The following is a 22,840-nucleotide window of genomic DNA, read 5'->3' as shown; positions in this document are numbered from 1 at the left end:
CTTCAATGAGCTGAATTCACTACTGATTTGAGGATAGGGCCACTGGTGGTTGAAAGTCTGAGAATGGAGAAGCTGAATTAGTGCAAGGCTGCCACAGTGTCTCTTCCACTCAAGGGCCTTCAAGCAACCTGCACAGCCCAAAAAGTGGCAAACATGGTGCAGCAAACATGCTACTTCAGCACATCTCTGTGGCGGCCTCTGCTGATGGGAATATCATAGTACTGACACAATTTAAAGTTCCCATCCTTTTGCAAAATCCTGAAGACAAACTGGTCAGTCTTTCTGGCATAGGAAAGTGACATGTGCAGTAAGCAAAAGGAATGAATTCAGCTCTACATAGGAAGAATAAGTTTATGATTCTGAAGAGAGCAATACATTCAGTAATTCTATGTTGTGGGAGATGACGTTGAACCATTTGATGATATTGGTGAAGGAAACCTTTTCCAAGGTTTTAATTGCCAAAAACATTTTTCAGCCATGGTAAAACTCTTTTGATGTTATTCCTTTCTACAATAAACAAAGTAAAAGCCAGTTTCTGTCTGTGTTAGTCATATATATGATTCATATGAGAAACACTTTAGTAGATTGTTGCTTTGGTGGATTCTGCAAGGTAAGGTACCGTCACAGTATACTGTATCTCTAGGACAGCTACAGTTTAATTCATAGCACAAAAGGCTTTAATCTTTTTCTAAACGGCTTGCTAGAATATGAGGCTTCACTGAGGTCAATGGAAGTTCCTTATTGTAGGTTTTTTGAGTAACTGCTTGTATATTAATGGCCGAGTCCTGAAATGACATAATATCCATGCTATTCAGTGACTGTTTTGTTGTGTAAGTGTAACCTACACATCTTCTGGGTTTGGTGTTCGTCCCATCTAATGGCACTGAGACCACTTAGAGAGAGAGAGATAAAATGAATTTGCTCTACAGCCTTAGCTAACAGCCAGTTGGCTTTTAGCTCATGCTGTAGAGGTTCATGTACTAAGCTACAGAGGTCCCTGGTTTGATCGTGTCCGCTGAGGACTGGGGTCTGTCGGCGTTACATAAGGTCTTCAAAACCTTTGATATATTTAAACTACATTTTAAACATAATACTCTACAGAAAACTCAGGTGTCTTAAAATATTTGGTTTTATTTATTTTATTCAGTTTTATATATGAAGACGTTAAAGTATATAATCATTAGATGCTGGTGTATTTGAATAGAAAGCATATTAATTGAAATACAATCTATATTCTACAATTTACATCTTTTTTAAAAAAACATTAATCTCCATGTCAAACATTATAGAAATGTTCAAAATATAAATATATCTTCTAATATTTAAAATATAAACATATAAATCTAAATTTGTGCTAAAAAGCACAGTTTATAACATTTTGTTATTTGTTTTACAGCAGCTATTTAAGGACCCAGGAAAGCATTTGGGTCTCATTGAACTAGGTGCTGTACAAATTGGTGGTAAATTAGAGTGTCTGCCTCACAGAACTTCCATGTCATGGGTCTTGTCATAACTTAGAATGGATTCCTCAAGTAAATGGGGAGTGAGGGATGGAGACAGAGGAGAAAATCACACTAAATGCCATATGGAAAATTTAAGAATTCCATCCTTGTGGGGGAAAAAAGTATTTTTTAAAGTTTGTTTTTAAGTTTGCCAAAATAATTTTCACTATTACTATTGTTTTTATTGGGTTATAGTTACATGATGTCAAATGGGTATAAACCTGCCCCTCTAGATCTTTCTGAAGTGAAATTGTTACCTTCTCAAGAAGTTTTAGTTGATAAACTTGCAGAGAACGCACATAATGTCTGGGCAAAAGACAGAATAAAACAAGGATGGACCTATGGCATTCAACAGGTAAGAACCACTTTGTCAGAGACATTTGAAAGCTGTAGAACTGGTGAGTTTGAGCATAGTTAAAGTACGTTTTTATGAATCATTTTTGGATGTTAGATATGAGAAAAATATAAACATAGATTGTACCAGGTACTGTATCTAATATATGATAAATTTTAATAGGCTTTGATCATGCAGTTGGTCCATGGATTGCATGGATCACCTGCTTGGATCTGATTGTAGGATCAGGGCTTGAGGAAGTTAAGTTTTTCTTTTAAACTATAACACTATAGAAGTAGTGTCTCACTCAGTTAATTATAAAATTTCTCAGGGACATATTTCCTTAATTTCCCTCATTCTCGTTTTGTGTGTAGTAACAGTTACTGACTTCTGTGTTTAAGTATTGCATTTACTAGCTTTTATATTTATAAAAATGCCTTTTATTTATGATGTAAGTATGACTTTTATATAGAGGGGGAGGAAGACCCCAAGCCTATATTTTTTGCAGAAAAGAAAGAGCGTAAGTTAATATTAACTGTCTCTTATTACATACATATTGTGTAAAGTTTAAAACACAATTTCCTTGAAATACTTTCTTGTGACTTCTCTTTAGGACCTTAAGAACAAACGAAATCCTCGACTGGTGCCATATGCATTATTAGATGAGCGTACTAAGAAATCAAATAGAGACAGTCTTCGTGAAGCTGTTCGGACTTTTGCTGGTTATGGATATAATATTGAGCCACCAGACCAAGAACTAGGTATGTCTAGTAAATGCTAATTCTTCTTCATGTAGTGTCCCTATGTGTGCTCCACTTCAGGTGTTGCATGCACTTTTGATTGGAGATTTTCAGTAGCAGTGGTTGTTCAGCTTGTGCACACTCTCATGAGATCTTTGTGCTCCACACTGAGAATATATAGAACTGTTTTATGGCCAGGGACTGAGCATCCAGCATGCTTGCTTTCAGATTATAATTTAGCCTTAATGTTAGTGTAGTTAATTTAGTTAATTTTATGATTTTGATAATTTTTTTTATTTGACTAAGAGGTATTTTTGCTCCCCTCCCTACTTTCCTTGCTTATGCCAGAGGGACTTCCCTTGGGGGTTGTCATTGCTGTGGTATACCAGGACACCCAGGCTTCAAGAACTGCCTCTCATGCTCGGAGTCCATCCCAGTTAGCAATGGACATTCTCAGTGCCTCCGCTGTTTGGGAGACACCCATGTACCTAATAACTATAAGATTTCCACATCTTTTAAAAGCAGATCTAGAAAAAAATGGAGAAATCAAATTTAGACTCCTGATGATGCGCAAGCCCTCAGACCAGCCTAGATCCGGACTCAGAGGACCCTTTCCATACCACAGCCTTTGCGTGCACTTAGTGCCCCATCCATCTCTGTATCCAGCTCACAAGAGAAGGGCACCAAAAAAGGCTCTGAGGAAGAGTTCCAACTCTCCCACCAGAGAGCCTTCTTCAAAGAAATCTAAGTCACTTCAGAGAATGACAATTCTGAAGATGTCAGGTCGCAGAGCAAATACCATTGAGGCTCCAAGATTTCCGGTACTGGGAGCTCATCAAAGATTTCCAGTTCCTCCAGGAGTAATGGAACCAAGCGTCCAAAAGTGTCCTTGGTGCTGACCAACATGGTCTCTCCAGCACAGATTCTAAGTGCTCTGCAGTAAAGAAACCAGTATCATATATGGATTCCTTTGTGCTACCGTTGGTATCTAAACTGGTATCCCATACTGCTAAGCACTATAAGCCATTAACATTTTTGGACTGACATCAGACACCAGACATGTTCCACTGAAGCAATCAGTGTCTGTGGTACCGATGGCATCTTCCAGGCAGGCTCTACTGAAACGGTCAGCACCCTCAGTACCCCTGTTGATTGCAGTCTTTAACCTCAGCTCAGGTTTACTCAGTACTGCTGGAGATCAGATACTCAGAAGATCTGCTTGTTTCAGATGAGCTGGAGTCTCCATTGTTAATGGGTACTGAATGTTTAGTGGTGCCCAGATCTGCTGGGACACTGAGGCCTCATCTTTATCAAGTACCAGGGAGATCCAAACCATGTCAGGCAGGCAACTATCTTCACTTTTGTTGTCCACCCATCTCTGGACAGTGCTAAGGATGATTCCTCTGATTCTCAGAGCTCTGTCCAGGGGTCGCTTATCTACCACAGAAATGACATCTCCCCTGTCACCTACCCAGAAAGGAAATTTCCAAGGAAGAAACAATCTTGTGCCACATCTCACTGGTTTGATCAGCAGTGGATGCCCCCTCTTCCACCCTATGGTCCCCCTCGGTGGGCATATTGGGACCTATGGGCTGTTTATCACCAATAATTCTTGAGATCTCTGAGATATTCCCATGGGGAGCATAAAAAAAGATAATGACCTGTTCTATCCCTTACTTCTCAGTAGCCTGAGCATCAGGAGGAAATTTTGAGGAGCAAGAGGCCAGAGTGGACAAGGAGGTGACACATCAAACAAATATCTCATCATCATGGCGAGATGAGGCTGTAATGCTTTCAGCACCTATTTTGGCAAACAACTTCAAGCACTTTCAGGAACAGAATAAGCTTATCACTGATTCACTCAAAATTCCTTTAAAGGAGGTCTAAGAGTCGCAGCATAAACTTCTGGACATCTTACATTTGACAGCTTCCGCAGAAGTAATGTTACCAGTGAATGAGGCTGTACTGGAACCTCCCAAGACAGTCTGGCAGATTCCTGCCATGGTATCCCATACGTGTAAATGGGCAGACAAAAAGTACCATGTTCTACGTAAGAATTCAGAGTTTTTGTTCTCCTACCCACAACCAAATTCTTTAGTTGTGAAAGTGGTCAAAGAGTGTGGTAGAGAGCACCATGCAAAGTCTACACCATATGGTCAGGACAAAAGTGACTTGATTGCATAAGAGCTACTCTTCTGCAGCCCTGCAATTCAGGATCACAGATTACCAGGCTCTGGTGGCAAAGTACAACCACACAAATTATGGTAAATTCAACCCCTTTATTGAACACCTTCCTGACAAACATCAAGAACAGTTCAAGGCCATCATAGACGAAGATCACCTCTTAGCGAGGACCTCACTGAAAGCCTCCATAGGGGTACCCAAACCTGTGGTTCAGTTAATCATCACGGTCATCATACATCAAGCATCTCAGCTGCCTGATCTTATATGAAGATCCAAAATACCATGTAAGACCTCCCTTTTGATGGACTTAAATTCTTTTCTGAATCCACAGGCAAGTGGATAACCATAACTTTGGATGCATCTCTTGTGGGGTGGGGAGTGCACCTAGACACACACAGCATCAAGGTCAAATGATTTGCCCAAGAGGCTTATCTCTGCATCATCCTCTTGGAATTAAGAGCAGTCAGGAATGCCTATCTACACTTTCTTCTATTCGTCAGGGGCCAATCCATAAAAACCTTGGTGGACAACATAGCCTGCATGTTTTACATAAATCTCTAGGGAGGGCAAGATCCCCCCTCATTTTGTGTCAAAGCAACATATGGAACTAGAGTACAGCCAATCACATCCTCATCTCAGTCTTAACCTTCCAGGCATTCAGAACACCATGACTGACAATTTGTACAGGCACTTCTCACAAGATCATGAATGGGAATGAATTGCACTCTTAGACGCATATTTTTAACTTGAAAATTCCCAGAGGTGGACCTCTCTGCAACTGCTGCTAACAAAAAAATGCAAGAAATTCTGTTTGAGGGGAGGACAGGATCATCAGTCTCTAGAGGATGACTACTCTTTGGGGACACAGCCTTCTCTATGCATTTCTTACTCTTTGGAGACACAGCCTTCTCTATGCATATCTACCCACACCTCTCCTCTTGAAGCATCTGAACAGAGCCAGACTGATTCTAATTTCACCAAATTGGATGAGAAATATGATGCCCTTTCCTGATTTGTAAGGCTTCCTCCGCAGTATTACACATCCAGACCATTCCTCATCTGCTACCCCAGAATTCTGGTTGGACTCTTCATCTCCACCTGAACATTGTTTGACACAGGGCCTGGCTCCTTGTGGTTCTCAGGGATAGAGACTTCCTGCACATTAGAAGAACAACAGCTATTATTAAACAGCAAGATGGCATCTGTGCAAAACAATTACCTAAAAAACAGAGAGAGATTTCATCACCAGTGTGTCCAGCCACAGGTTTCACCTGTTCCCTTTTCCCTCTCTGTGGTTCTTGATTACCCGTTAGAATTAAAAAACAGTCCGGTCTTTCCATGAGTTCTGTTGAGGTTCACTTGTGGCTGCCAGAGCCTTTCAGTCTCCTCTAGAAGGATTCTCAGTGTTTGCCTACCCCATGAGGGCAAGATTCATCATCTAGGGGTTGATGAATCTTGCTGCAGATTAGCAGTCATTGTTTTAAAATTAAATTCTTCCATGATATTCTAAGGCAGTCAAAAACACTGGAAGTGTGCTCTTTTGCTTCTTTGTAATGTAGAAGGAAATATATGTGTATATTTCTCTTTTAAGGACTTTTTCTCCCCCCCCCCCCTTTTTTTTTTTTTTTTTTTTACTTCAGACGTATAAGGAATGTCACGTTTGGGCTCTATTTTCTCTAGAGGATAACTAGGAGGTCTAAAGGATACTTATTGCAAGCCATAAAACTTTAATTGAAGGGAAAGGATGTTGAATCTTAAAGGCTTCCTTTAGCCAAAATGTTAGTTACATAAGCTAAATAGATATTAACATCAACAAACAAAAACCAGAATGTTAAACATTCTGGCTACAACACCCTTACTCACTCAAATGTTCAGCTTTCACTCTTTGCTCTGGTGATACCACCATTTCCTGGCTTGGCAGTAATCAGTGAGTCTTCCAGCCTAGACCGGGCTTGAATTTTAATGTGGGTGGGGGTAAAACCACAATGTGTTTAACGTGGGGGGCGGGGAGGGGGTTAAAAACACAAGCAGGAAAAAACATACTTACAAAAAATCAAAATCTCTCAGATTCACTTTATACTAAATAAACAAGCCCAATTTTTATTTCCTTTCAAAGTCATCTCTGACTGCTTTTTAAAGGCTCAATCCTGCATCCATGAAAGTCCAGTGGGAGTTTTGCCATCCACTTCACTTCAATGGAAGCAGGATTTTACCTTAAATTGTGGAATGGATTAATTAATTTTAATCTACATTTACTAATCATATTATTATTTCTTGATCTAAAATATTTTTATTTACCAAAAAAAAACCCCTTTAAATACACTAAATTTGTACTCATGAGGGTTGCATGATCAGTTTTATGTTTCCTAGGTATATCACTGGGCCTGATACTGCTCCCATTGAAGTCAATGGAACTTTGCAAAAACTCTATTGATTCAGGGCAAGAAGGAGCAGACCTATTATTCCTATAGCTGGAGCTATCAGCTAATGTTTAGTAATGTGCTCCACAGAATTATGAGCAGTTTACAGCAGCAGTCTTGCTCAAATGTAGGAAGTCTCTACTCCCATGCAACTTTGTGCTTGGGGCTGTTCCTTGGGAAACAGACTTTTGTTACTCCCCAAAGTTTCTTACACAATCATTCAGTTGTAGAACTAGAATTTGTAATCCTGTGTAGCTTTTATACTGTACTAAATTGTGGATCATTTAGCTTTATCATGGCTCGATGTCTCTCTGTTGTTAATATTTACAGGAAGAATTTATAAAGCTTGTGTGTATGCTTTTTTGTGTTTTAAAAACATATTTGTAAATAAATCTATAGGAATAATTTTTAACATAAAATACAAACACCCAGACCTGAAGAAGAGCTCTGTGTAACTGTGAAAGCTGGTATCTTTCACCAACAGAAGTTGGTCCAATAAAATATATTACCTTACCCACTATGTCTCTCTAATATCCTGGGACCAACACAGCTACAACAATAGTGCAAACACAAACTTCATGTCATTTGAGAAAGAACAAAGCAAAAGACTGCTCCAGATCCATATTATAAATATGAAGAAGAAATGTAGTATCATTCTCAGCCATGTCCATAATAAATAGTTATTTCTTTCAGAACTGAGACAGATGAAAAGTTAAACATTGGCATTTTCAGCTCTAATATTTCATTCTAATTTTTTTTGTTCTCTCTTTCACAGCTGATCAAACTCTGGCAAAAGTCAGCATTGATAAGATACGTTTCTTCAGGGTAGAACAGTCTTATGCAGTGACATCTGGAAAGTGGTACTTTGAGTTTGAAGCTGTGACGGGTGGAGATATGCGTGTTGGCTGGGCAAGGCCAGGCTGCCGGCCGGACATAGAATTGGGAGCTGATGACCAAGCATTTGTGTTTGAAGGCAGCAGAGTTAGTAAATTTATTTACAAAATTTAATTTAAATGAGTTTAAGTTTGTAGTTGTGAATAGGCTACACAGTGACATTGTAAATGTTTTTACTCTCTGAGCTACATTACAATGTTACTGTGTAGCCTATTCCATATGTTCTAATTCTACACACTGTGACTAATTCTACAGAGACAGATTACTGTTATGTTTATCTTCTTGAATTCCATGTAATTCATGGAAAGGACTCTGTTTCAAGTCAAAATTAACAAAATGCAGTTTAGTCTGATAAGGCAGTTCTTTTCAGGCAAATGTCACTTCACAACAAACATAAAGGATGCTTAGCACATTAATATTCGCAGGAGCTCTGTCTCTCCTCTCTTCCCCCCTTTCCCTTTTTCTTAATCTTGACTCCTTCAAGAAGGTGGATAACAATGATATTGTAGATAGGGCTTAGAGTCCTTTGAAATGGGCTTTCATCCAATTTCTGATCTGCTGTGTCACTATATGAAAATTATTTAATGTCTTTGTTCCTCAGTGTCCCCATATAAAAATAGGGAAGATACTAGCCTATAGTACCTCAAAGGAGTGTTCTGGGTCTTAATTCTTTCATGTTCATGAATCTCTTTGAGATCTCTGTATGAAAAGCAGTAGATAAAAACAAAGAAATAAGAGTACAGTCCCACCACTGATGAAATTATTTCATTAAAACTATATCTTAGATTTACAAATTATTCATATATACAGTATTAAGATATATTTTCTTATTTAGAATTTTATGAACCTATTATCATATGCAATATAGATCCACTGATTGGCAATGGGTCTTGGCTTCCCTTTTTTCCCCTTTGCTTTGGATCTCTCTTGCAGCAAATCGGGTGTGTTGTACTTTTAATTCTGAGCTTCTGTTCTTTTTTAGGGCCAGCGTTGGCATCTAGGCAGTGGATTCTTTGGACGAAACTGGCAACCGGGAGATGTCGTTGGTTGTATGATAAACTTAGATGACAAGTCCATGATCTTTACTCTGAATGGGGAGTTGCTTATAACCAATAAAGGTTCAGAACTTGCCTTTGCAGACTTTGAAATAGAAAAGGGTAAGTTGAATCCTATTGTTTTTAAAGTTACACTGCAAGCATATAAGAAAAATTAGGAGAAAATTATGTTGTACTACAGATTTAAAATGAATTGAGAAGTCTGAAATTATATTGTTGCAGATGAATCTGCCTCTTCCCATTTCATGGCTGGGGATTCCTCTTATACTTGGCCCCCAGCTCTGACAGAGCATCTCAGAGCCTTCACCTGAGTGAGAGGCAATGAGGAAACTTACTTGCTGTTGAATCCAGTGCTGTTGCCCATCTAGTCTTTTGTTTGCCAAATGATTGTGCTGATTCCTTGTGCTTGAATGGCCCAAGCCTAGTCCTTTTGGTGTTTCCTGAGGATCAAGGGCAGTTATCAGCTACTTGTCTTGTTATGTTGCAATGTAAAGCCTGAAATTTAATGAAAAGATAATTAATTCTTTAGAGGGCACTGTGGTGAAGGGGTTCTGCAAGCCCTGATCTGGAAATAGAAAAATGGGTTTCAAACAACTTGCAGTACTGAATCATCCCTTTCACCAGGAATAATGGTAAGAACAAACAACCACAAATCAGCAATGATAAATAACTAAACTTAATTAGATAAAATGTTAAAGAAAACAATGTACTCCCAGATCAGGGGTTAGTGGGCATATCACATGAAAAAAATGAACTTGAACCACTTTGATATTTTATTGTATGACAGTGAGAACTAGACTTATAAATTTTAGTAGAAAGTGAGGGCTTGCACAATGAAAGCAATTTTGGGGACAACCATATGTTCAGTTTGTTCTTTTAAATTCTTTACAAAGATTTATTTTCGATACACATTTTCCAAAATGGCTCTATGACTTTCATGTTAAGCAATGAAGATTATTGCCAATCAAATTACATTATTAATGTTAATGTTTTCATTCTAGTTTTTTACTGAAAGGTGAAATAAGTTTGATCAATGTATAGTTAAGAGGGATACTCTCCAGCTTGCTAGACTCTCAATGGACCTTCAGCACTTAAAAAATATCTGTAAAGTCCTTATAATGTGGTGGTTCTTAGGTCCATTATTCATGAATAAGGACTACCCATAGTAGTAAGGATTTTCAGGATCAGCTTCCATGTATGTATGTATGGCAGGGGGAGGTCTAAAGAAATGCATTACTGAAGGTCTGTGCATATTGATCAAATCGCATGTGCATGAAGTAGGAAAGTAAAACATCAGTAAGGAAACAGATTTTAGTTTCATGCTTCTGAGAGTTAATAAAGATAATATTAAGCTAAAATTGTGTCATACCAAGGTACAATCCATACCAATGAGTAGCTGTGTCACCCCTGCCCTGTGACCTGGAGTACATTTTACAATGCCTTGCTGGTGTAGCCTCCAACCTGGACTGCTCACAAACAGCCTCCAGCATGCAAGTCACTCCCAGCTACATCTGTGTGTGGTGCAGCCAGCCAGCCACACCTGGGATCTTACCAGCCTTAAAGATTACTGCAGGGTGCCTCCAACACAATCCCAGCCCCAGTTTTTCCCCCAGAAATGTATGTCCTGTACTGCCCAGCCTTCTCCTAGACAGTCATAGAATCATAGAATATCAGGGTTGGAAGGGACCTCAGGAGGTCATCTAGTCCAACCCCCTGCTCAAAGCAGGACTGATCCCCAATTAAATCATCCCAGCCAGGGCTTTGTCAAGCCTGACCTTAAAAACTTCTAAGGAAGGAGATTCCACCACCTCCCCAGGTAAGGCATTCCAGTGTTTCACCACCCTCCTAGTGAAAAAGTTTTTCCTAATATCCAACCTAAATCTCCCCCACTGCAACTTGAGACCATTACTCCTTGTTCTGTCATCTGGTACCACTGAGAACAGTCTAGAGCCATCCTCTTTGGAACCCCCTTTCAGGTAGTTGAAAGCAGCTATCAAATCCCCCCTCATTCTTCTCTTCCGTAGACTAAACATCCCCAGTTCCCTCATCCTTTCCTCATAACTCATGTGTTCCAGTCCCCTAATCATTTTTGTTGCCCTCCGCTGGACTCTTTCCAATTTTTCCACATCCTTCTTGTAGTGTGGGACCCCAAACTGGACACAGTACTCCAGATGAGGCCTCACCAATGTCGAATAGAGGGGAATGATCACGTCCCTCGATCTGCTGGAAATGTCCCTACTTATACATCCCAAAATGCCAGTGGCCTTCTTGGCAACATGGGCACACTGTTGACTCATATCCAGCTTCTCATCCACTGTAACCCCTAGGTCCTTTTCTGCAGAACTGCTGCCAAGCCATTCGGTCCCTGGTCTGTAGCGGTGCATTGGATTCTTCCGTCCTAAGTGCAGGAGTCTGCACTTGTCCTTATTGAACCTCATCAGATTTCTTTTGGCCCAATCCTCCAATTTGTATCCTATCCCTACCCTCCAGCGTATCTACCTCTCCTCCCAGTTTAGTGTCATCTGCAAATGTCAGTACAAATATACTGAATCTGTTATCCCTTTCAGGGAATAATATGCACATAACTTGTTACCCCAAATGGAGTTACCCAGACACTTCAACTTTAACACATTGGATTAAATAAAACAATAAAACAAGTTTATTAACTACAAAGAGAGAGATTTTAAGTGAATACAAGTAATGAGGCATAAAAGTCAGAAATGGTTACAAGAAAAATAAAGAAAAACCACTTACCAGTGCCTAACTTAACAAACTATATTAGATTCAAAGCAAAGTTTTCTCACCACATGCTTCAGTAGATTTCTGACCAAACTCTCAGGTCAGGACTCCTCCTCAAGAGTCCAACGGCTGCGTCCTTTGTCTTTTCAGGTGCAGAGAATGTGATGGGCAGGGAGAAAGAGAGAGGTATCTTAGGGTGTTTGTCCCTCCTTTTTATATTTTCAGTCCCCCTCTTGACAAACATTTCCAGCTGGGACCCAGGAGACCAAGAGTCTATGTGGAAGGATATTCCCTGCTGGTTGTTGTTGTGGGGTTTTTTTGGGTTTATTTTCTTTCTTTCTTTATTTTATTCTTTGTGCTGAAGTGTAGATTTGTGTCCCTGCCCTGTTTCCTGCCAAGAAGGGCCACTTAGCAGGTAATGGTCCATCAGCCTTGTCAGCCTTCTCTTTGTTTCTGAGGAACTGGTTTGTCCACTCCACAGATTTATCTGGAAAACATACTTTTAGTCACAATCTCAGTTTATGTTTATAACGTCACATATAACACTGCTACATGTATTTTGCCATGATAATATTGATCAGCAAATTATGAGTTTTTAAATGATACCTCACAAGGCATACTTTGTACAAAGATTAGTACAATAATATGTTGGGTATGAACACTGTGGTGTATTCTATCATAAAAATACCTTTATATTGTTCTGTTAACTAATTGCCTGCTTTGGTTTGCACAGTTTGTGATCACTACTATAAATAGCTTTGATTTTGAATAGACATTAAGTCAATACTAATTGATCAGGACATACAGTTGACTGAAGACGGACAAAGGGATGGATTTAAGCAACAGGCCCCAACTTTATTAATTTAGCATTGGAGAGGCCTGCTGTGTAACCACAGGCTCTCTCTCATAAATCAGTGTTGTGTAGTTGTAGCTATGTTGGCCCCAGGATATTAGAGAGACAAGGTGTATGAGATAATATCTTGTATGTATGTATTTATTTACTTCCTTATTTATTTATTTAGAAGTTGATGCAATAAAAGATATTACCTCACTCATCTTGTCCCTCATAAAGCATTTCACTGAATCCAGTGCGAAGTCACAGGGACTCCACCATATAACTATTCACAGCTGCTGGGGTGGGGGCGGGGGAATGGGCAGTTGGTCAGGCTTCCCCATTTGGGAAGGACCCCAAACCAAGGGGTGTTGCAACACCTTTAGTCTTTCTCCCTGCTGGGCACAAGCCACTTGTTTCCTTTCTCTGTTTCCTGCCTGATCCAATCCTAACATCCCAAAGCCAAATGTCAATCCTGGCATCTGAGAACAAAGCTGCCAGGGGTATCAGAGAGAGCATCCTGCTGCTTATGCTGAAGAGGGTTATTGAGAAGGGATATCATAAGTAGAACACAGAAAACTATTTCGAAATCCTTAAAATGCCCACCCCTTTTCCCACAGTCTCACCAAATGGGGATATTGATTGGACTAACTGTGGGGGAGAGAAGCAGCGTGCATGCCTCAGAATGCAGACTTTGGTCTCTTTGCCTCCCTCTGGCCAACTGCGGGGGGAAGGGAGCTGATCAGCTCTATGCTCCCACCCTCCATTATTGTAAACCTCTTCCTGGGCTTTTGGGGGCTTCCTGCCCCTTTACATAGGAATATTCAGTACAGTTAGCCTGAGTTTTTTGGGATGATGAAGTGCACTTGATGTTTGCATTTACTTACCAAATTTATCACTTATCAGCCTGACTGAAAGATACAGCAGTTAATTCTGTGACATTTACAGACTTTAATATCTTCCATTTATTTATTTTTAAATTCAGACTAGTCTGGTCTCAGAGTAGTCATGACATCTGCAGTGTGTGTGTGTGTGTGTGTGTGTATATATATATATATAAAAGTTCCTACTTTGGAAACCCTCTTTTACTTTCTCTTCTGTTGCTGGAATTCTCTTTGGGAACTTTTTAGCTTCCTGTTATTTTATCACCAACTGCTACAAACTTAACCAGTTTTGGTCCCCTTTTGTTCTCAGTTTCCCAGGCTGCCAATCTGCTCTTGTCTAATATTCTCGTCAGAGCTTTTAAAAATTTCCAATGCCTCTGATGCAAGCCTTCAGGCAGTGCCACACATCAACCTAATAAAACGTGTTGTAAGATGGCTGTCTACTAGTACAGACTACGTCTGTTTTCGTTCTTTGGACCACCAATGCACATTAGTTAGGCAATTGGTCATGAAGAGGCAGATTATGTGAGTAGTTTTCCACAAGCACTGCTATGGTGAGCTCATCTACAGAAGTGTACTTAAACAGCAATAATGAATTATGATAGTCATTATTAACACCTTACATCCAAAAGGATCTCAAAGTGTGAGTGTGTTTGCTGTTTATATAATTAGCTTTATGCATTCATATGAGCACGCACAATCATCACTCATGTCAATGCAGATTACACACATGTGGTCAGAGAACATTTTTACATTTGGGATCATTTCACTCACTAACGGTATACGTTATTCTGCACCAGCAGTAGGACACCAATTTTTACAAGATGAATATTGACTTGGCTCCAGTTTATGCATTTTTTTCAGCCTCTGTCTGTCTCATCTCAACTTCTCTTTTCCCTGGCCTCTACATGGTTCATTAAAAAAAAACCTACAGTATTTCCTTCCTCTCTCTCACCCCACCTTATAGAGCAACCCTTACTATATGGTTCTGTCAAAGAGGACCCAAGTGGCATTTTTAATTGTTCTTTCTTGGTTTTATTGCCATTTCCCCCAAAATGTAAAGCAGAATGTAGTGTCCTTGCAATGGTAATAACTTCATGCTGATTAGTAATTATCTGGCAATTTTTATATTTATCACTTTTTTAGTCTCTGGTGGCACTCTGGTTATTTAGTTCTACACAAAATCATTTCCTCAAACACTTAACTTGTCTCATGTGAATTCAGACAGTTCTTCGTCCTGCACCTTCATTTTGCATTTTTATGTGCCACGGTGTAATAGTCATTACTACTTTTTCACATTACCAACCACTGCTACTCACTGTGTTTCTTCCTGATACCATAAAAACATAAGAACAGCCATAATGGGTCACATCAATGGTCCATCTAGCCCAATGTCCTGTCTTCCAACAGTGGCTAATGCCAGATGCTTCAAAGAGAATGGACAGAACAAGGCAATCATCAAGTAATCCATCCCTTCTTCTTTAAGTGCTGTCCCTGTGGATGTTCCACTTCAGGTGTGTCCTGGTGCTATCAATCTGAGATTTATGGTAGCAGTGTCTGTGCAGGTCATGCATGCGCAGTAGGCATCTCGCCTTACTGTTGGTGCCACGTCTAGCACGTGCATGACCCGAGCCCTCCAGTTCCTTCTCAACCTTCCTTGGGTGAAGACGGAGCTCAGGGGCAGTGTTCATTACTCTCACCAAACCTTTAAAAAGATAGCAGTTTACATAGTGGTTAGGGTTTTTTTTTTACAAGTTATAGTTAGTGTTAGTCAGCGTGATGTTTTTAAGAAATAAAAGTTTACTTTCCCAGTTTACCCTCCCCATACCGGGATCCATTAACCGTCAGAGCTGCGTGGCTACCCAGCCTTTAAGCGATGCGGCTCTTGCCGCAAAGCAGTGCCTGTTTCAGACAGACAGTCTTTTTGTGTCTGATGTCGTGGGGAGATGCATATCCCGCAAAAATGCACCCACTGCAGTAATCTGAAAGTGAGAGCTGGACGTGACCGAGATCTCCGCTTGAAAATGATACTGATGGAGAAATCAATCCAACCAGAGCCAGAACAATGGACCTCCTCTCCAGGCACCCACCTGCAGAGACAGAAGACATGGCTTCCTCTAAAAGACCAAGGAAGAGGGCGCAGATGTCTCCACAGAGAGCACCATGGAAAAGTAGATGGTCTCCTGCCAGGTCACTACCCCCGATGCTGACACATGCTCAGGTGAGCACCTATAATGCTCCGGGCACCTCCAAGTCCCAAGTAAAGGAGATGGAGTCAAGTAAGTTATAGAGGAGATCCCCGAACTTCTCACAGTGTGGTACACTCACCCTGTAATGATGATGATGAACCACACACTTTCTTGCCGCACCACTCATCACCGAAAGACCGACGACCAACCTGGAGCCAGATGGGTCCTAAATACCCTCATAACCAGCCAGCCCAACGATGTTACGGACCACCGTGGATATATCCACCAATGGCCTTCCTAATGCAATGGGCACACTGGGAACTGGTGACTTCCCAGGGCCCCCAATCCAGGCTACGCGTGGCTCATAGAGGCGAGTTGAGGTCTAATCCCATGTCTCCCACCCCGAAACCAATGAAGGCCCAGGATGCTGGGGATCACACAGAAACAGCCCCTGATCAGGAAGTGACATCTCCTCCTGTTCACAATTCTTCCTCGTCCCTGGATGATGCAATCATGCCACTGCCGCCTACCTCGGCGGATGACTTCAAACAGTTCTAGGAATTGTTTAAGTGGCTTGCCCAAAGCCAGGACATGCCTTTGGAGGAAGTACAGACAAACCAACACAAGCTGGTACAAATCTTACAACCTGCATCTACTTTCAAAATCACTCTGCCAATCTTAAAACCAGCGGAGACAGTCGGGCAGATGCCAACCTGAATTCCACTGACATGCGAAAGGGTGGATAGAAAGTATTATGTCCCCACCAAAGAGGTGGACTTCCTCTTCTCGCACCTGCCTCCCAACTCCTTGGTGGTCGACGCCGCTAATCAATGTGGCAAACAACAACAGTTTAGATAGATCCCACAAGATAAAGAACATAAGAGGCTTGACCTCTTTGGATAAAAAATTTATTTGGCGACATTACAATTCTGAGTCACAAACTGTTCACCCTTGCTGGCTAAATATGATTATGATAATTAAGGGAAACTCAGCTCATTCACAGTAGAGCTCCCTGAGGAGAAACCATCACAATTCCAGGCTATTATAAATGAGGGTCAGCTCATAGCTAAAACAACCCTCCAAGCGTCTTTAAACATCGTGGACATAGCAGCCAGAACCATTGTCATTCCATAGTCATGCACCAGGTATCCTGGTTGCAGTCCTCTGGCATACCTAAAGAACTTCAAACCAAGGTCGAGGACCTACCTTTCAACCGAGAGAAGCTCTTTTTGAACAAGACATATGAGGTGCTCCACTCAGTGAAGGATTCTCGAGCCACCTTTGCATTTTGGGGATCTACAGACCATCTGTGAAGAGAAGACGATACCAGCCTTACCAGAGGAACTGGGATTACTCTTCCAACTGACAGCAACAACAGCGACAATACGAGAACCAAAGACATCATCAGCGACGCCACCTCAAGATCAACCATTGACTTCTCAGTTGGCTCCACCCAAGCCACAATTTTGAAGTTTTGGTCGAGGGTTTGGACGACCTCCCTCACCAGGCAGCGCTTTCACCCAATCTGTCCCCATGCTATGGATGCCACCTTTGCCCATTCTACCACATGTAGGCATCAATAACAATGGACCAATTGGTGTTAGAGATTGTACGATCGGGATATACCATGCCCTTTACCTCCCGACCACCTACCCTACCAATCCCTCTTCAGGGACCCTTCTCACGAGCACCTGTTATGGCAAGAAGTCAATCGTCTTCTACAACTAGGTGCTGTGGAACGAGTACCTTCTCAATACATGGGGAGAGGGTTCTACTCCCTCTACTACTTGACCCAGAAGAAGAATGCGGGATGGAGACCTATCTTGGATCTCAGGAAACTCAACATTCAAAAGTTCAAAATGGTGACACTGGCACAATACTTCCAGCGCTGCAAAAGTGGGACTGGTTTTCAGCCCTCAACCTTCAAGATGCTTATTTTCATGTTACTATACACCCCTGTCACAGGAAATTCCTGCATTTCACAGTAGGACAGGAACACTTCCAGTACAGAGTACTAGCTTTTAGCCTATCCACCACAGCAAGAGTTTTCTCCAAAACCCTAGCGGTAGTAGCAGCACATCTACGCAAACAGGGAATAATGATTTTCCCTTACCTGGACAATTTCCTTTTCAAAGGCTCAACTCAGCAAGGAGCAGTGGACTCAGTCCAGACAACGATCACACTATTCAGGGATCTAGGACTACAGATAAATGAACGAAAATCCACTTTAGTTCCTGTCCAACAACTGGAATTAATCGGGCCACATCTTGATTCCATAGACACCAAGGCATCACTGCCCTGAACAGATTCACAACTCTGACAAACCTTATCTCAGAGGTAAGAGTCAGCCTCCAAATACCAGCTCGTACTGTCCTGCAACTGCTAGGACATATGGCAGCCACAAGGTTTGTGGTACAACATGCAAGCCTACAGCTGTCTTCAGGGCTGACTGAACTTGGTATACATACCCAGCAAGCACAGCCTACACAAGTGACTTACGGTACCACTCTGTATCCTGGACTCTCTACGCTGATGGACAAGACCAGAAAATGTTTGCATGGGCATCCCATTCCAACAGGAAACCCCTTCAATAGTAATCAAGACAGATGCCTCACTGATAGGCTGGGGTGCCCGTAGCCACCTGCACACAGTTCCAGGCAAATGGTCTCCCATGGAGACTCAGTTACACATCTATCTGCTAGAACTATGCGTGGCCTGCAATGCCTGCAGACACTGCCTACTGTACATACAGAACGAATCAATTCACATCATGACCGAAAACATTACCAGCATGTTTCACATCAATAGACCAGGGGGTGCTCGATCTCATTCACTGTGCACTGAAGCCATGAAACTGTGCAACTGGTGCATACACCACAACATAAACATTTTGGCCTCCTACCTTCCCAGCTGCCAGAATCCGATGGTGGACATGCTAAGCAGATACATCTCTTGAGGCCACGAATGGGAAATGAATGGGAGAGTTTTGCTCTCCATTTTCCACCAGTGGGGCACTCCCCAATGAACAGCAAATGCGCAATGTCCTGCTTGAGAGCAGGAATGGAACCCTGGTCACTGGGGACGCCTTTCTCATCATATGGGATGCACGCCTCTTGTACACTTTCCCACTGATTCCAATGGTATCACACGTGATACACAAGATATGAACAGACAAGGCCAAGGTTATCCTCATAGTCCCAACATGGCCCACATAAGCATGGTACCTTTACCTGATGCGCATGGCGATATGTGCCTGTGGTGCGGCGGTGCCCCACCCCCATGCCAGATTGGGCTACAACAGGCCAGAGCAGCTGCACAAGGCGGCAGCCAATCAGGGAGGGCCTGTTAGAGAGCCAGTCAGGACCAGTATATACAGCCAGCCAATCAGGGCTAGGCTAGGCCCTATATAAAGGCTGCCCAGGAAGGGAGCAGGCAGTCTCTCTCAGACCTTCAAGGGAGAAGGTCTGTCTCCTGAGCGAAGGAGACCAGCAACCAGGACAGTGCAGTGCTGGGCAGGCTTGGGGGAGCTGAGGAGAGCTCCAGCCCAATACCTGCCAGGCTGCAGGCCCTGATAGAAGGGCCCATAAGGTGCAAGCGGGCCGAAGGGGAAGCGCCCAGAGAGGAGAGGCAAAAAAGGGGAGTAAAGGAGGGTAGGGAGGCTGCCACCAGAGGGTCCCTGGCCCAGGACCCAGAGTAGAGGGCGGGCCTGGGTCCCCCCTTCCCCCTTGTACTACACCTGGCCATTAGGAGTGGCCATAGCAGACTGCACCCAACCCCTGATAGAAGGGGTTAGACTTTGTGGATGTGGTTGGCCACTGCAGCTGGGGTGAAGAGAAAAGACTGCTGTTAACCCCCCCCCCAGAAGGGGGCGAGTGTGGGCTTGGGTGCACTGCTGGAGGGCAGTGTCCTGAAGAGGACGCCGCGAGCTGGGAGTAATGCGGGTCGAGAAGCCAATTGAGGACGAGAGATGGACGGGACACCACCGGCAGAGGGCATGCCGCATGAACTGAGCTAATTACCAGAGTGAACAGCAGGAGGCGGTGGGGTGGTGAGTCCCAACCCTGTCACAGCGCCCCTCGAGCTTTCTCTCATTGTCCGAACCTGCTGTCTGAATCATTGTCCGAATCAGTTGCTAAATTTAGAAGCACTTTTAGAACAAGTTGTTCCGCGAGGGATAACCGGTTCTAAAAGGGCTTCTAAATTTAACTGGCCCAAAGTGGCGCCTTAGGCGCTGACTCCATGGGTGCTCCAGCCCTGGAGCACCCAAGGGGAAAATTTGGTGGGTGCAGAGCACCCACCGGCAGCTCCCCGCCCCACCCCACCCCCGGCCCCAGCTCACCTCCGCTCCGCCTCCTCCCCTGAACGCACCGCCCCACTCTGCTTCTCCACTCCCCCAGGCTTCCCACGAATCAGTTGTTCGCACGGGAAGCTGGGGCAGGATGAGAAGCAGGCCACAGCTTCCCGCTTACACCCAGGGAGGCGGAGGTGAGCTGGGGCGGAGGGGCACGAGGAGGGCCGCCCACGCTGCAGCAGGTAACCGGGGGTGGGGGGCACACAGGGGAACCTCTACCCACCCCAGCTCACCTCCACCACCCTCAGCCTGAGTGTGAAGCCATGGCCTGCTTCTCAGCTCTCCCAGGCTTCCCGCCGAACAGCTGATTCGCGGGAAGCCGGTGGAGGGGGTGGAGAAGCAGAGTGGGGCAGTGTGTTCAGGGGTGGAGGCGGAGCAGAGGTGAGGTGATCTGGAGCTGGGCATGGGGTGGGGAGATGCTGGTGGGGGCTCTGCACCCAACAAATTTTCCCCATGGGTGGTGCTTCAGCCCCAAAGCACCCAGGGAGTCGGTGCCTAAGGCGCCACTTTTGATGTGATCAGTGAGGGAGCGGCCGCTCGCCCTGCTCCCCCCTTAGCTACACTCCCCCGCCCCTAGGAGCCAGAGGGACCTGCCGAATGCTTCCTGGGAGCTGCCCCAGGTAAGCACCGCCAGGATTTCCCACCTCGCCCCCCGGCAGGTCCCTCTGGCTCTTAGTCATGGGGCGGAGTGGACACCCACTACGGTGGCCCACGAGACCCTCCTGCCCGGTTCTGGGGGCAGTCAGGGGACAGGGGAGGGGGTGGATGGGGCAACGGTCCTGGGTGGCAGGGGTGGGCAACGACCCCCTCGTGGGGTGAGGAGGGAACCCGTTGTTAAGATTTTGGCAGCTCGTCACTGGGTAGAGGGGAGGTTCGGGGATAGCCTGTAGAGAAGAAAGGAAAACAAACGAAATAAAATAGGTATAAAGCCCAGGGTAACTTTCTCTGTAGAGGGAACATGGGGTTATGGTTTCATAGGGAATTTTTTAAATGATAATTACATTTTAAAAATGTATATGATCCAGAGCCATCAAATTGCATGTTATTGGCCTATGCAAATGTATCCCTTTTATTACTGTTACCTTCATTTTCCCTCCCCGTTTCACTTTTATTGTTTGTTACACTCGCTTCTTATATCTTATTTTCACTAAACTCTTTGGGAGAACGAGCCATGTCTACCTATGTACTTGTATAGTGCCTCGCACAAAGAAGCCGTGGGACCTTTGGGCACTACTACGACAATAGTATGAGCAAGTGCATTATGGAGTATTTTTAAGACCTGTATTAGCACAGCACTCCTCCTGTGCACATTAGAAGCTTTGTAGGAGGATACAGATCTTCTCATATTTATATGTTCCCCAGATTCGTGAGCTCTGAATCTCATGGGCTTGATAAACTCAGCAGATGGAGGGTTGCTAATTTGTGGAACCGTGATTCGTTTAAAGTTTACATGCTCCTATAGAGTTTTTAAGGTCCACAAGAAAAGTGCTGCAGGACTTGGAACCGTGAAGGGCATCAAAGCCCTGCTAATACATAGGAAGTTTAGTTCCTGGGTTGGTTCCCATTGGTCTTCAGCCTGACTCTGAGTGCACCAGAAGCAAATTGGGACCCTAAGGAGAAACGGTGAAAGGCCTTTAACAAAAAAATTCTTAAGACAAATTTCAAGTCCATCTAGTCTTATTTTGAGTTTTGGAAAAAGTTTGTGGCCCAGCCCTTTGTGTTGCTTTTTGGCTGTGTAGATAATTGTATTCCCTTGCATATTTGATATGTATTTGAATTCAGTTTGTATTTTTGTTCACATAGAAATTCATGCTGATTTTTTGCCTAAAATAAGTTTGGAGGTGTGAGTGGTAATTTTATGTATATAACTTTTTCATCCTGAAGAATTGGCACTCAAAGGACTTTACAAGACAATAAAACACACACAGGCATGGGTGTGGGAGCTAGGCAACCAACTACCACACATTGGGGTGAAGGGAAATTTTGGCCAAGGACACCCAGTGAGACCTTACAGAAAATGTGGGATTTTTAATGTTCACACTGAGCAGACATGGCCTTGAGTATTAAGATTGCACCTTAAATATCTCCATTCAGTAAGCTGTATGAACCTATGTTTTATTTGCCTCAGAACAATTAAGAACTGAGTTGATCCTTCCTGTATTTGAATGACTGGTTCAAGCAAACTTGGGTTTTTCAAACCTGATGGTTAGACCCCTAAAGGTATGTTTATGCTTCAAAGAAAATCCTGTGGCACTGAGTCTCAGAGCCCGGGTCAGTTGACTTGGGTTCACAGGGCTTGGGCTGTGGGGCTAAAAATAGCAGTGGGCTCTGAGATCCAGCCTCCATCCTGGGTTTCAGAATCCAGGCTCCAGCTTGAGCAAGAACATCTACACCTCAGCCCAAGCCCTGTGAGCCTGACTCAATTGACCCAGGCTCTCAGATTTGCAGTGTAGACCTATCCTAAACCACCTCTTCAAGTTCACGTATTTTCATGTTTGTTTCAGATATAACTGTCTGTTTGTTTACATAAATGTTGTAGTAAGGATGAACCTCATCCTGGTGCAGAGGTCCAACACAAAGCCCTCTGCAGCAATTGTGCCCCACTGAAGTCCTTAAAAGGGAGAATAAGTGAAGTGATGTGGCCTTGCATGGGCCCTCACGACAGAAATGAATTTCACCCATGTTCATGTATCGGAATGTTAACCTTTCTTAATTC

General features: G+C 43.2%; 1 protein-coding gene across 1 annotated transcript in view; it reads left to right on the top strand.

The window, feature by feature from the left end:
- Positions 1 to 22,840, top strand: part of RYR3 (ryanodine receptor 3) — a gene marked incomplete at its 5' end in the record, with an annotated part of 579,989 nt that overhangs the window by 227,439 nt on the left and 329,710 nt on the right. Inside the window, 4 exons of the mRNA XM_084631721.1 lie at positions 1,698 to 1,857; positions 2,450 to 2,597; positions 7,956 to 8,161; positions 9,057 to 9,231. Of these exons, the coding sequence (XP_084487847.1) occupies positions 1,698 to 1,857; positions 2,450 to 2,597; positions 7,956 to 8,161; positions 9,057 to 9,231 (689 nt within the window). The remainder of the gene's footprint in view (positions 1 to 1,697; positions 1,858 to 2,449; positions 2,598 to 7,955; positions 8,162 to 9,056; positions 9,232 to 22,840) is intronic.

The sequence above is a fragment of the Lepidochelys olivacea genome (assembly GCF_965140295.1).
Source record: "Lepidochelys olivacea isolate rLepOli2 genome assembly, chromosome: 6".
NCBI classification, from domain to species: domain Eukaryota; kingdom Metazoa; phylum Chordata; order Testudines; family Cheloniidae; genus Lepidochelys; species Lepidochelys olivacea.
Note: the sequence above shows the minus strand (reverse complement) of the source record. Positions and strands in the feature narration are given on the sequence as shown.